Raw genomic sequence first — 16,437 nt, 5'->3', positions numbered from 1 at the left:
CACTCATCTCCCGCAAGATAGAAAAATGATTGTAAATGGTGATAGATTCTGCTTTCCAAACCGGTGGTAGAGTCGCTACAAACAGACATACTTGGCAGGTTTAAAAGTGCTTATAAAGTAGGCCTTCTTTAAATAAATAAAATTTCTCCTCCCATAATTAGAAGGGGTTAAAACCGTAGTCCACCCAGGTCCAGTGCAGATTGGTGGTTCTCACCTTTGAGAACTTTATGAAGAACTCTCAGGCATGCTGGTTTCGTCACGATGTTTTCCTTCACCGTTAAACCAAGTGATATTTAAATTCCTGAAAAAGCGTATCTCCCTTTGCACGGGCTAGATGAAAAACGACGTTTCTACTCGGCAAATAACTTTTTATGGAACAGTAATGTAATTTAAGCTCAATTTTATTTCTTGTTCTTCTGTTTGCTGGTTATTTAAGTGCTTAGTGTTGTCATTTGGTAAGTGCTAGTAGAGTAGGTAGTAGTAGTAGGGCTTTGTGTGGCAGAGCTCGTCCGGGGAAGTACTACCATACATGCTTACTTCTGCCGCTAAGCAGTAGTGCTGCAATGCTGTGTCTGAAGGGCGTTATTGCCAGTGGTATGAGGCACCCACGCCTTAGGTTGATGGATACAGGGCTAAAGGTTGCAGGAATTGTTCCTTGTATGCCCTGCGAAGTTCTGTTCTGTTTATAGGCGATGAAACGGAAACTCCATGAGGTGGATCCGTTTAGTTTCGTTTTCGTCAATTGTTACTTTAAAAAAAGGAACTTGCAGGAAGATGAATGCATATGCTTTTATTAAGTACTTAAATAAATGAATAATTTGCAAAAACTTCATCCTAACTGTATAGTATCAAGCCTACACAATCGCATTACTTACAGTATTATTTATAAAGTCATAGTTTTATAATCATTAAATTTTAAGTAGTAATTTTTAAACCAATGCAAAAGCAGAGCTTTTTTTTTTAGTTATTTTACCGACATAGCACAGCGAGTCGCAAAGCTGAAGTGGCATAGGCAAGGCCCATAGCTGAACGAACCGATGGACGTTGGGGCCCTAAGATGGTGTGCATGGATGGGCATGGATGGCTGGAATGGCTACCCCGTAGCGGTAAACACAGCGTTAGTCGGCCAACGAGGTGGACAGACATCATCAAGCGAGCCGCTGGAAACTCCCTACAAAAGACCTATGTCCAGCAGTGGACGTCAAAAGATTGAATTTGTTAGAATATTATCAAATATAATGTTAATTAATACAAGTAGCGCCATCTATGGACATTGAGGTGAAAGTTTGTGTATTGTCTATGTATGAATGACTTGCATTAAATCAGTCTATATGAAACCAACAACCAACGACTTTTATTAGGTTATGGGCTACTCAGATTTTGTAAAGTAAATTAAAGTTATTGCGTTTTTAGAAGAGTTATTGTTAGTTTGTTAGTTTATTTTACGCGTGTGACATCAATCAAGATGAACTCAAGTCTTATTGCGAGTGTGCCAAAGCTCAAGGGTCGTGAAAATTATGATGACTGGGCGTTCGCCGTACAGAACTTGCTAGTTCTTGAGGACACGGACAAATACCTCAAGCAAGAAGCAGCGGCGACAGATGCAGCACAGGCAGTAGCAGATGCCAGAACACGCGCAAAATTGATCCTGACTATTGACACATCATTGTTTGTGCACATAAAGGAGACGAAGACAACAAAGGAGTTATGGTCAAAACTCAAAGCTCTATTTGATGACGCGGGATTTTTAAGAAGAATAACTTTATTACGTCATTTAATCTCCATCAGACTAGAAACATGTGAAGATATGACTAGTTACGTTACGCAGATTGTGGAAACTTCGCAACGATTAAGCGGTACTGGATTCATTATAAACGATGATTAGGTAGGGTCTCAGTAGAAACTCCTATAGAATGTAAATTGAATGTTGATAAGTCTAATGTATGTGAACAAAAGCTACCTTATCAAAAATTAATAGGAAGTTTAATGTACTTAGCTGTCCTAACTCGTCCTGATATTTCCTATTCAGTCAGTTATTTAAGCCAGTTTAACAACTGTTATTCTTATGTACACTGGAATTGTGCAAAAAGAATTCTGAAATATTTATCACAGACTAAAACCTATTGTTTAAAATATTCTAAAGAAAGTGCAGAGCTTGTAGGTTTTGTGGATGCTGATTGGGCAAGTGATGCCACTGACAGACGCTCATATACTGGTTTCTGTTTCACTAAATCAGGTGCTGTAATTTCTTGGGAGAGCAAGAAACAAAGAACTGTTGCTCTTAGTAGTTGTGAAGCAGAATATATGGCTTTGTCGGAAGCATGTCGAGAAGCAATATATTTACAGAAGTTAGAGTTTGAAATAATTGGTTCCTGTACTAAAATTATTATGTACAATGACAGTCAGAGTGCATTAAAGTTAGCAAATAATGATCAGTCACATAAACGGTCTAAACATATTGATGTCAGGTATCATTTCATTAGAGAAGTTTTAAGAAATGATATAATTGAAGCTAGATATTTGTCAACAGCTAACATGCCTGCTGACTTGCTAACCAAAGGTCTGCCAGCTGTTAAACATTATAAGTTCATGAAAGATTTTGGAATTGTTAATTTAGAATAGCCAAGGCAGGACTGTATACTGTATTTGTTATTGTATATTGAGTTTAAAAGTTTTTTTTTGTGTAGCTTTACCTCTCCACTGTATGTAATACTTTGAAAGTGTTGTTATTTTTGATAAAGTGGGGGTGTTAGAATATTATCAAATATAATGTTAATTAATACAAGTAGCGCCATCTATGGACATTGAGGTGAAAGTTTGTGTATTGTCTATGTATGAATGACTTGCATTAAATCAGTCTATATGAAACCAACAACCAACGACTTTTATTAGAATTGATGATGATGAATTAAGCATTTCAAAAACTTTCATACCGCCATAAAATTTTATGCGCTATAATTTATTAACGGCAATTAGTATAAAAGAAATGTCACGTTATAATCAATTCAGATGTATTATTTCAGGTCACATTATACATAAATACTCAATAAATAACGGTCACCGGCGCCAAATTAGCCATCGTTAATACTGTATATTAATTTATTTCTTTCTTACGACTCATTGATTAACGTTAAAGTAGGTGCATTTATAAGGACGTTGACCGTCAACATTGTGTACCTACCTGCCTACAACTTTTTGTTTGTTTCCCAAAGATCTTACGAAGATCTCATCCCGCTATCTGCAAGTAATTATTCATTTACATACTATTAGTACTGAGTCAACATTTTCAACATTAACGATATAGGAAAAAACTAAAAAAAACTTCCGTGTGTTGTATCTACTACCTACTGCATGATCTTCGATAAAAATATTAACGAATAAAACAGTTTTTAAACAATTAATAAGAGAAGTAAATATACAACGTCACAACGTGTAACAGAATTACAAAATAATATTGAAGGATGCACAAGTATATTTCATAAGGAATCAATCAACCAGTAAAAATATTAAATAAAAAAAGCATATTTATTTTTCCATACAAACGAATTCAAAAACATTCTAAGTTTTTACTTATGACAACCACATTGAAGATAAAAGATCGACACGCGCATAGTACCTACGCTACGTGACGTGTACCTAATAAAGTGACAGGACTCACTTTATTAGGTACACGTCACGTAGCGTAGTGACATGATTTTAATTTTGCATGTGATGTTAGCTGTATCTGTTTTCTTTCAGTAAAAACTTTGTCAGTGGTTTACTCAAAAACTATTAGGTTTTCGGTTTCACAGATAAGTCTCAGAGACAATACATAATGTATCTCTAAAGCCTGTGAACTATTATTTCGGTTTTCATTTACACGTTGTATTTGTTGTATGCACCACGCCGTGGAGACCGAGTGTGTACATGGGAGTCCCAGTGCCAAAAAAGAATAAAAAGATTTCACCGCGTTGTCTTGCACATCTGCAGGCTTAAACGTATCTTGATGACCAGCTGGTGTCAGAATAACTAATCCAATTTGTTGTACAAACGGTCAGCTTGGCTACTCGGCCTAGAAATGCAGTATCATCCTTGATACTCCCCGCAGGCTTGACATATATAATATAGTTAGCAAACTCCGTTCATTTAGTGACCGTCCGGACTCGCAATACGCTTTAGATATTTAAGGACGGGGAGCCTTTGTTATCAGGCATCATTTTTGTTTTGCCTCTCTCATTTGTCTTCCACCAGATTTGCTTTGTATGTCTGTGCGTGCGTGTTTGTGTGTCTCTGTGTGTCTGTCTGTCTTTTGTATCGTTTTTCTCGACGGCTGAACAAAAAAACTAAATCAAGATGGCTTGATTTAGTTTTTTTGTTTGAATGGTGAATTGAATTAGTCTGGAGTGTTCTTAGCTATGTTTCATGAAAATCGGTTTAAGATGTCCGCCGCCAAAAAGCATTATATAGCTTAATAACAGTGAAATAAAAGTCATTGCGATTATATGGATTCCAAAAAAATGTTAACTGCTGTTGATTGGATGTTCCAATGGCAAAAAAAGAACTAAGTAATCCTTAATTCGTTATCATCGACCTTTCAAAAGTCACGATAAAGTTTTATATAAATACTTAAAGAAATAAAGGTTTTACCTACAATTTTTTTTTTGTCTAACCTTGCCAAGATTAGATCTATGCAATGAAGTAAAACGTGCTTAGCTCATCCTGCCTTAACAATCTACTTAGGTATTAACATCATACCTACTCATAGCGGAAACAATTTTTTCGATAAAAAATCAGGAACAGTATTTTTTGTGGTCATAAGCACGTGAGCGTTACCTTTGTAAATGCATCAGATCAGATCTTGACAAGGATTTCGACTCCCAAAGTTTTAATAAATAAATAAGAATATCAAGATCAAGATATATTACAGTATAATGGTGTAAAGCGGACAACCATTGAACCCATTAGTCAGAAATCTGGACAAGAGTAACTTATCTTTAGTAGACTATTTTTATTTTGAGTTCTGTCAACCTGCTAAGCAGCACTCAAAATTGGTGCAAAAAAAAAATTTGGGAAAAAAAAAAGTTATATCTATACTATATATAAATATAGTATAGATAAAACTTTTTTTTTTCCCCGTTGCAAAAAGCCTCGTTGGTCGAGTGATTGTTATCTCCCACTACAGATCGATAGGCTGGGTTCGTTACTCTATTTATGCTTAATGCAATGGTGTTGTAAATAGATTGGTAAGCTATAACGACATTCGGTACCGAATTAAGCGTAGCTTGTGTTATGGTTACCTACTAATATGACTGAAGAATATTTTAGTGAATAATAAACATAAATACTTATTATTTACCGATAAACACCCAGACACACTTAGCGACATGGGCGGCCTGCTAAGCTTCTGGAGTGAGCTCGGTTGGCTAGAGTGACCCATCGTGGAGCCGTACCAGTGGCACTACGTACAACGGAAGGTTCCGGCCGACCAAGTACGGAGACCAGGAAAGCCCAGGAAAAGAAGAAGAAGAAACACGCATACCCGGAAAACCATTTATGCGCATCACAATAACATTTTCCAGTTGTGGTTTTGAACAGTCTTAGACTCAGAAAGCAGGGACGGTGCCTACTGCGCCAATCGGTCGTAATACAATTTTGTCACAGAATTACAGAACTCTACATAAATATACTCGTCGGTATATCTCGCTAATTCGTATTTGTTAAACTGTATAATAATGTTAACATATTGTTTCCTACAGATACAATCTTTGGCCTAGGAAGCAAGTACCGAGAATGAGTAGTACCTAGTAAAAGTAGATTGTTAACTGAGTCTGTAATTCGGAGCTTTATTGTTATTCACAAATGCGATTAAATCGTGACCAGATCAAAGTGTGAACTTTATTGTTCTCTTGGTCACTGTGATAAAGATATCAGGTAATTAGTAGTCTGTTCGCTGCATCTAACGGAACCCCAGAAAGGGTTCTGTAATTGTAAATATAAAGCCTTATTTTTAAAAATAATGCCTGCAAAGAGTTCTACATAATGTTCTCAAAGGTTTATGGAGTCAGCGTGGTGGACTACGGCCTATACCTCTTCTCATTGTGGATCCGTGCCCTGCCGGCCGTTAATTTAAAATAAATATTAGAATTTAAAACTTAGATTATTGCAATATTCAAAGCCGAATAGTTCTTTATTCAAATAAGCCTCCAAAAGGATAATTATTTTTCACTGCTTTGTAAGGTGGGCAAGTTTTCACGCCTTGTCAGTGGATATAATCGAGGGTCAACATTTAGTACGTTCTCTAACGCCCCATTACAATAAACTACCATTTGATATCTTGGAGATGTCTCTGAAAAAGTTCAAAGTTTGTGTTAAACGTAAGCTTATAGAAAGGTCCTATTATAATACAAAGGACTATGTCAACGATAAAAATGCTTAGGTGTAAATTATTGCTCTAACCAGGTTGCTTCTTTAATAGTTTTAAGTGACAGTGTTGATGGTGATAACAAAAAAAAACAACCGGCTAAGTTTGTTGTGGGCTTCTTCTTAGACCAGGGCGCGTTTGGAACCCTCGTAGCTTTAGTTTTAAGTTGACGAATTTAGTTATTGCCATCAACTCACTTCTATGTTATATTTTATATGTAATGTACGCATCAAAAGTGCCATATTATAGTGTAATATTTCTATATTCAAATGTGCCTATTTGAATATAGAAATATTTGAATCGAATCCAAAATCTTCAAATGGCAGATTACATTAAGTAATGCTTTCCTTATCTACAGTGAAAGGTTAGAAAATAATAACACTACTAATTTAGTGAAATTAAATCTGCTATTTTAAGATTTTCCATCGGGCATAATAAAAAAAAAGCCTCCAATCGCACTTGTCGTTTTACATATTTGCAGCTCTTACGAACACTGCAGTGTAGAGTTGTAGATTGTACAGCCAGTCAGTCAAAGTCAGTGGCAATAAAATCACTTAACACAGGTCTTACACAAATCAATGCGACAATAAATTGAAGATTTTATAGTCTCTGGCGTCGCGCAGAGCTACTAATGAGGAGCAGAATTAGTTTCGCAATTCTTTATATTTTAAATAACGGCCGGTTGGCGCAGTGGGCAATGACCCTGCTTCCAAAGTCCAATGCTGGTTCGATTCCCACCACTGGAAAATGTTTGTGTGATGAACATGAACGTTTTTCAGTATCTTTGTGTTTAAATGTATATTATAAGTATTTGTGTGTATTATTCACAAGAAAATTTTAATAGTAAATCTCTTAACGACAATGTTGCCTCGCAGCTCCGCTTTCATTAATAGCAAGCTAGATTTTTTTTTTTGTAAAATATTGATTTTCGAAAAGAACAAATGCTGAGTTTCTAGCCGGCTTTTCTCGGTGGAATCTGCCGAAGTGATAGATCCACTAAAAACAGACAGACTTTCCGTTTCAAAAGTGCTTAGGCCTACTAGAAATTAATGAATTTTGATCATATTATGTTTGTGATAATAACCGGGACTGAGCGTTTAACGTGCTGCAAAGCTCGTAGGTGGACAACACCAATTTCCTAACTCCGGGATAATGAGGGGAATTTTGTGCCAGAAAACTCAATACATACAAATTTTTATGCCGGTAATTGAACCCTGAACCTCGTACTCCCCTTTTTTTCTTTCCACAACAAAACACACAACTTAGCCCTTGACTGCAATCTGACCTGGTAAGTGATGATGTAATCTAAGATGATAGCAGGCTAACCTTTCCTAACCTAACCGATCTCGCGTAAGAGTATAGGTACTGATACCCCTACGCGAGATCGGTTCCTACGCGAGATCGTAAATTCGTGATCGTGAACACGTCTTTATTGGTAGGATGGTAACCACGCCCCCGCGACCACGGCGGACGCCTCTCACCAGGCCAGACCAGAGAAAATTCAAAAGTTATAAATTCCCGAAATGGCCCCGCCGAGATTCGTACCCGGGACCTTCAACTTAAAACCATAGCGCTCACCGCTGCGCTAGGGAGGTCGTCCCCAGTGGTATTCCAACCATTGGGTAGTTTTATTATTAGAAGAAGAACCCCTTGTTAGCCGATATAAATATGTATTACCAATTACTGCCATACTATAACATTTTTGAGTGCTAAATTCAAACTCAGCTTTATAACTCACTTTAAATAGATGAGTGAGACGTGAGATGGTTTCGTCCAAGAAATTATTTACAGGTTTTGTTTTAATACATAATAATTTACCATCAAAGGTCATTATTTCGCAGTTCATCCTCAATTTAAGGCGAAACAACAAAATTATGCAATTTTCTATCATCATCATCATCATGATCATTTGCTTTCTTCCAACAAGTTAGAATGTGGATGATATCGAAACCCTGCTTAGAATAATTTGGGTAATCAAAATTTCTGAACTTTGTGATATCTTATCCCAATGACGCAGTCATCATGCTGAGAACTGCATCGGGATTGTTCATAGAAGTACTCAGAGGCGTGTGCATTTCCACGCGAAAAATAAGAATGGTTTGGGGAATCTTGAAAAGAGCCTCCTGAGAAATGTGCCTCGGCGGCCGATCTGCGGACTGAGCGATGCAATAGTACAATGACTATATACAGGCCAAGTTGTCATTGCAAAATTATATTAAGTGTACCTTCCAAAACAGCGAGATTTTTCGAATTTTGTTTCGCTGTTCAAGTAGGCTTACTTGAACAGCGAAATTCGAAAAATCTCGCTGTTTTGGAAAGTTTCATTCGCGGCTCATCATCAGCATCATTTCAACCGATTGACGTCAACTGCTGGATATACTTACGTATTTTGTAGGGGGTTCCAAAATCCACGATCTGGGCCGCCAGCGGCCTCCAGTGACTTTTGATGGCGGACATGGCTACTTCTTATTACAACCGAAATCGTAGTGCCTGATGATTCAACGTACCGGAACGATACCGCGTTAAAACCAATGGACTAATTTATAAAAAAGTAAGATTGGAAACATGCCAACATAATATCGAAAGAAGCATGATAGGAGTAAAAAGACAGGATAAAATAAAACTTAGGCATATAAGAGGGAAAACAAATATAACAGACATAACGTAAATCATTAAAAAACTTAATGGAAGTGGGTTGGTCATTTAATGAGAAGGAAAAAAGAAAATTGGGCTAAAGTTATAACAGTGTGGTATCCTAGAGACCGTAAGAGAAGAAGGGGAAGACCATTCCGAAGGTGGGAAGATGACTTGAGAGCGACAGCAGGACCTCTGTGGACAAGAAAAACCCATGATCGCGAAGCATGGAAGAACCTGGGGGAGACCTATGCAAAGCAAAACAATCAAGCGTAACCGGTGTCTAAATAAGTAAATAATCAGTAAGATATGATTGTTAAAGAGGCAATAAATAAATAAATAAGATTTAATAGTGGCGATGCTTTTGTTAAACGTTGCAAATTTTTAATGAATACAAAAGGTCCTTTTCCAAAAGAGAAGGTAGGTAATTGAATACACTTTTTTTATTATAACTGTCGCTAAGTAGCACATACCCCACCTTAGTAGAATACACAGTTAGCACTTTTGTATCTTGTAGTGGATTCGCCTTAATTAGGGTGCATGTATCTCAATGAACACAAAATCGTTAAAACGTGTTGTAAATTCCAAGTGTGCAATTAAAGGCAGGCTCCCTATTTTTAGCGCGTGTATTTGCTTTTTTTTTTATACTGCCGGGCTAGTTTAAGAGCTAGTAAACAAATTGTATGATGTTCTCCACAGGGAAATTGACTTCGTGCATGAAATACTAAAAAAGTATGCCAAAAAAGACATCTTGATCATGTTAATCAAGAGGCCTCAAAGCTTCTCAATAACGAACATATAGTGAGAAGGCTTAAAATGAAAAACCCGTTAAGTAAAGAGCAGTGACGATTAGTGTAGTGAATAAAACTACAAACAAAGTGCTAAATCATAGTAAGACTGAGTTAAGCCATTGGATTATATTAAAAATAAGTTACTCATTAGTCAAGTAAATAGGCTAGATTGTAATAGGCAAAAAAACATCTCACTGATGCTTTATGAAAAAAAAAAACGGTTCATATAACTCATTATTACCGTTATCAAAATCTCACAGCTGGTGGGGTTTAGCTTGATCAAGAAAGTTTTTTTCATTTGAAGCCGGTACTAAATAAATAAATAACTCATACGGGTGTTCAGGGAGACTAATTGACTCTACGACTAAAAAGGGATTAAAACTCTATCCCTCAGAACTAGTTTTTTCACTAACAAAAACACTTCTATTAGTCATTTGATACCGATATTGAAGGAGTTGTGAAAAACTGTAATTGTGTGACATTTTGGGCCGGCGGCTATCTTAGATTGATTTTCATCAAATAAAGCTAAGAACACTCCCGACTAATTCACTAATTCACCTTTCAAAGAAAAGAAAAAAAAATCTAACCACAGACACACACATACACACACACACACACACGTATGCACACGCACGCACACACACACACACACACACGCATGCACACACACACACACGGTGACACGTTAAACTTATTAATTCGGGGGTTAAAAACAAATACAGAATGAAATGAATAATAATAAGTATTAGTCAAACCGTTCACCGGCTCTCAGTCTAATGTCCTCAGACGGGTTATGGTGGCTGATGTGCGTAGACATGGCTTATGAAAAACACATGAAGAGTACTAGACGCCGCGTTTGATCGCACGTCAATTGAATTAGGTATATGCAAGTGGTGCTGCCTGAATTATTTCAAGTCACGTTTCAAGTATTTATTTTTATAGTAATGAGAACGAATTGTATCGGAAGCAGCAGTGTGTGTAGACTTTTAGTGAGGCTGTCCTCACTAAAAGTCTGCAAGTGAAAGAAAGCCGAATTTACTTTTATGTTTTAAGTAATTTATCTCAAAAGCTTGTAGAAAGGGGCTACACTAAACAGTTTCTGCCCCGGTTCGAAAAGATTGTTGATAAGGGGCTGGCGGCTGCTGCAATCAAATTATAGTGTCTTTTAGCTTAGGTAACTGCAGACTAAAAGAAAGTAATTTTTAGTCGTTAATAATGGTTACAAAGTATATTTACTATATACTTAGCGGAAAGAACGAGGATTTTTAATATTGGATAGAAGCAGGCGTTACTTTGCGGAAATCTATGTATGTCATGAAAATTAAGCCTAGTTTGCTATACTCCGCGAAAAGCAAGAGAATCTGTATGGTGTAATTTATAATTTCATTATCCTTATACTCCAGATCTTCGGCAATGTAGGGTTTATTTCGCTTCGACACCGGAGCATCCACAGGAGATGTTGACTTTACAATGAATAATTGTTAAGTTATACAGATTCTCCTGCTTTACGCGGAGTATAGCAAATTAGGCTTAAATTTCATGAGGATTTTTAAAGTACTTGTAAAAAATATGTTCTGTGAGAATCGCACAGTGTGGCCCGTGTTAATATTGATGAAGGTTCGTTGTATTAGCTGATCCTGATTACCGACCCGTCCACTGTACGTAATCATCACAGTATCATCATCATCGGGCAAATTAATGTCGCACTGCTCTGTGTGAGTAGTGGAACAGATCTTGTAGCTATACGTTCGATTTTATTTTTAATCCATTACAAGTTAACTTTTGACTACTCTATTCTAGAATTTGACATGCTAGGGGGCTAAAATGTTAGTGGTAAGGCAGTTATTTTAAACACATACCCCTAGTCGACGCATTACGCGGCCGCATTGGAACGTTCTCGAAATATTTCTAAAATGAGGTGAACCGCCGAATCCAACTCGGAACGCTGCCCGTTCGGGAAACAGTGTCAGTGTCTGAAGACTAAAGTTTTCGAATAGTGTGTGTTGTGGAACACCCTACTAAAGACCTATGTCCAGCAGTGGACGTCCATTGGTTGAAATGATGATGACGATGACTGGAATGTTAAATCGCTTTGAGCACTCACGTCGGACGGTTACCAGCCAAGTCTTTGTAGCCTCCCAAAACCAGACTTGAGGAAATTCAGTTTTTTTTCTAATTGCTCCTGTAGGTGATCGTACTAGGGATCTCCCACTCCGCCAGAGAGGGTGATAAAAATTTTGTGGAAGTCATATTTGTTTTATATTTTTCAGTATCCGACGCCTGCGGTCAACGTACCAGCAATACGCGACAGAATGGGGCAGAATGCTATTTCGGCAACCGTTACTACTTCAGAGGGCAGCAGTGCATCAAATGACAGGTAAATGTTTTGATACAAGTTTATTCAGCCGGACTGAAGATGGCTAATCTACACTCAGCTTTTTCTTAATTGTCTTCAAATGTAAACCAAATTTTTATTACTTTTTTTAGTTAAGTGTAAAGTAGGTATGTTTTAAAAATATAAAAAACAAGTAGGTACGATAGGTAATACAAATAAGGACAAACAAAATTAAAATATTTTTTCTTATAGTATAAAGATATTAACATACCTATTGCTTAAAAGTAACAAAAAGATTTTTTTTACATTTTTACATTAAAAGGCAGGTAAGAAAAATAGACTTTTTACAATTAATGTTAACACCTTGGAGACAAACTACTATGCAGTATTTTCAAATAGTTTTTGAAAATAATTAAGTAGGAACGTGTGTTTCATTATTCCACCGTTCATCCATATACCATTTTTTAAACATTAATCACAATAATGTAACAACGGAAATTGAATTACTGCAGTCATTTATCTGAGTTACTTAATGATCATCATTACCTTTTTTATTAAATCAATGTTATCAGCACAGTTCAGGGCACGGGTCTTCCTGATAATATATGCGGGCCATATGCGGTTTAGTATACTTTATAATCATAAGCCTTTGAGAATATTATGGCGAAGCTTTCCACAATGATTTCATCAAAAGTTAAATCAAGTGATATAAAGTAAGTGATTAGTGATTACATAAGATTAAACCATGAAGAGGTCCTAGTAACAAACATGATTGATATAATCCATATGCACGAATTTTCCTGCTAGGATAAAATACTCGCCTTCTCATAACCTAAACTGCATAGAGAATGCAGTAAAAACATTAAGTTATTGCTGTGCATGTTTATTATTAGTAGGGAATTGAGACAGTAGTTTATAAAGCGATTACCAAATGTACTTATTTATTCCTTCAAATATTTAATTTCCAATTTGGTTTTATGACATAGTTACACAGTCTGCTTTTCACTTCGATTGCGAGGGAACTCGTTCGAGGTTTAAGGTTGGATCGAATACGATAAAAGGGTTATATATCCGCTAATATATGAGTAGCACTGTTTTATTTCGATTGTAAAGAAAAAATATATTGTAAATAAAATAAAATATTTCTAAAAAAAACTAAATAACTTGTAAATCAAAATAATACTTAAAATAGATCTAAAAAACCGTCTAGGTACATCTAGCATTATCTGTGTAACACATATTGTATAAATAAAAGTATGTAATAACATTGTTATTTTTTTACTCTCTAGTATCAAGGGACAACTGCTGAACATTATCCTGCCTACGCCAGGCTCCTTGCCGGAAAGTGCTAATCAGTTAGCAAAGCCAGCAAGAGCCCTTTTGATGCGATTATTAGAAAAAGATCCTAAAGTGCGTCTGCGAAACCTTCGTCAGTTACAGCAATCCGCGTTTTATTTAGGATTTAATTTCGAACGCATTAAGTCTAAGAAGGTATTTCAATTATTTATATGTATTTTTTGTGTAATTTAGTCTCTCCTTCCTTTTTTAAATACTTTATTTATTTTTTTAGATGTCACCAAAATGTGTCTTGGAAAACCATCTGGCCAGTAAGAGCTCTGCTGATCTATACAATGCAAAAAACATAAAGAAACAGGAATTTATTGAGTTTGATCAAGAAGCAGTTCTATTATAACTAATAATAGTAATACGTGTGTATTATTACGTAATATCTTCAGAAATGTAAGATTTCGTTTTTAGAATCTCAATTAAAATGTTTTTTTTGTTAGACCTAATAATTCTTTGTGCCCTCTCACCTCAAAAAATAAAACAAGGCAGATTGCCCCTAACTTAATATAGGCTTAACTTTTCTCTATTAGAAGCGCTAAATATGACATACGAGTGTCTCTGGAAGTACCTTATTCAAATTTTTGTCAATACCAGTACAGCTTCACAACTGGCAGTGGTAAAATCGCGACAATCGACAATCCAATCCAATTTCAATTGGACAAAAAACCAAAGGGAGAAATAGAGGTCAGTGTTCACACCGCATCAAGATTTGGACATGGAACGGCCGGTATTGCGTATCGTATCATTACTTCTGTGCGTACGCAATCACGATAATTATCAAAAAGATACACATCTGGATAAGGCTTTAAATTTTTAAACGATATTAGTACGATTACTATTTATTGCGAGCCTACAAGGCTGCTATTAACATAGTTCGTTAGTTTTTTAATTTGGGATTTTAGTACGGTCCGGCCCGCCATTGTCTGTTTCGCTCGACAACCCTTAAACGTGAACGGTCAATTAACTAAACTCATAGCTAAACTCTTCATCATCATCATGAGTTGTTACCCATTACCGGCCCAAAACTGGTAATACTGTGGTACTGTGGTCTTCTCCCACAATGAGAAGGGGTTAAGGCCGTAGTCCACTACGCTGGCCCAGTGCAGATTGATGGACTTCACACACCTTCGAGAATATTATGGAGAGCTTTCAAGTACGCAGGTTTGCTCACGATGTTTCCTTTCACCATTGAAGTGTCATTTTAACTTGCTTAACGCAAATAACTTTAAAAGCTAGGATTCGAACTCACCACTCTTAAAGTGAAGTTCTACCCACTGGGCTATTACCGCTTCCTGATCTGATTCTGTATCTCAGTGATACGAAATTAAGTTGCTCTGAAAATTTGACATGAAATTATGTGGTAAACCCTTTTGTATTGTGTAACCTTAATTTCCTTCCTTACCTTAAAGACTTCATCTGGTTCGACAATTGAGGTTACATTAAAATGACGATTTGATAAGGTCTACTGGTGTTAGTACCTAATAATTGACGGGGCAAGCAGATGGCACATCTGATGATCTCAACAATGCTGCTTGGCGGAAGAAATAAGCCCGATTTAAAATGTACGTTGTACATTCTTTCTCTACATTTTAAGGTACTGTGCTTAATTTAAGGTATACAAACCTACTCTCCAAGTGAGTCTAAGTCTTAAAAGAGAATACAAAAGTTTATTCAAAGAGAATACAAACATTATTAAAAAATAATAATTATTATTAATTTTCATGCTCCTAAGTATAGACAGTTATATTTTTTATCTCAATGTACTTTATTTTAATATAAGTAGGCCATCTCACAGTTATTTTAAACAGGTCTAAAATGTATCTATATTCAACATGTAACCGAATTGCGAAATAATGTTGAAGGGTGCATAAGTATATTTCATATTGATATTTCACCCTGTACAAATATAAAATCAAAAGAAGCATATTACTTTTTCCATACAAATGAATTCAAAACATTCTAAGTGTTTACTCATGACAAACCTATTGAAAATAAAAGACGGACACGCGAATAGTACCTACGCTAGGCGACGCGTACCTAATAAAGGGAAAAGAGTCACTTAATTTTAAATTTGCATGTGATGTTAGAGATGTGTCTGATTTCTTTCAGTAAAAACTATGGCAGTGGTTTACTCAAGAACTATTAGGATTTCGGTTTCACAGATAAGTGACAGAGACAGTACATAATGTACATTTACAGTATGGAGGGTAGAGGTAAGGAGAGTCATCTGTGTATATGAAAAAGTGTCGTCAAAATGTATTAAATTAGGATGGCGCCACATTTGCATCAGGGTAACTCTTAAAAGAAGCGCCAAATATAAATATTGTTAGAGTAGGCTTGAAAAATAAACAAGGAAGTATGGAGCTACAAGGAAGTAAGGTTATATTTACCACAATATTTTGTACAACGTAAGTTGTTGAAATTCTCAATAATTAACTACTTTAGTCGATAATGACATTAAATTTTTTAACTCGGCATACTTCAATTCATCTACGATTGCTACATTCATACCATACCCTGTGCATCCACCAGCGCCATTGTGGAGGATTATTGAACTGTTATTTAGCGCAACAACTGGACACTTTTTCAACTTTTCTCCCATATAAGATGACTCTCCTTACCTCTACCCTCCATAATTTACAGCCTGTGAAATATTATTCGGTTTTACACGTTGTAGAATGTTCGTAATGTGAAACGATTGTCTATTGAATATTTTTGTGAAAAAATATTTATTTATAATTTTTAAAGTCTTACTTACTTACTTCTAGAATTTAAAACTAAATGATCCTTACAAAAGTAAAACGGAGAAATGGCAGACATTCCTTCTCTAATTCGTTTTGCCAAGTTAATTTTTTTTTTTCATATTTCGTAAAACATTAAGTCTATTAATATTATATATTTAAAGTCTGATTGTAGAGTACATTGAACGC

General features: G+C 36.0%; 1 protein-coding gene across 3 annotated transcripts in view; it reads left to right on the top strand.

Moving 5' to 3' along the window:
• Positions 1 to 13,933, top strand: part of LOC120628548 (serine/threonine-protein kinase S6KL) — a 92,445-nt gene extending 78,512 nt beyond the window's left edge. For 2 of the 3 annotated variants that reach the window (XM_039896962.1, XM_039896961.1), the window contains 3 exons: positions 12,096 to 12,202; positions 13,450 to 13,651; positions 13,731 to 13,933. In XM_039896962.1, coding sequence (XP_039752896.1) covers positions 12,096 to 12,202; positions 13,450 to 13,651; positions 13,731 to 13,853 — 432 coding nt within the window. In that variant the 3' untranslated portion in view covers positions 13,854 to 13,933. The remainder of the gene's footprint in view (positions 1 to 12,095; positions 12,203 to 13,449; positions 13,652 to 13,730) is intronic. The other variant, XM_039896960.1, reaches the window with a different exon arrangement.
• The last annotated feature ends 2,504 nt before the right edge of the window (positions 13,934 to 16,437 follow it).

This window comes from Pararge aegeria, chromosome 13 (genome assembly GCF_905163445.1).
Source record: "Pararge aegeria chromosome 13, ilParAegt1.1, whole genome shotgun sequence".
Lineage (NCBI taxonomy): Eukaryota > Metazoa > Arthropoda > Insecta > Lepidoptera > Nymphalidae > Pararge > Pararge aegeria.
The sequence above is the reverse complement of the archived record's forward strand: the minus strand, read 5'-3'. Positions and strand labels throughout refer to the sequence as shown.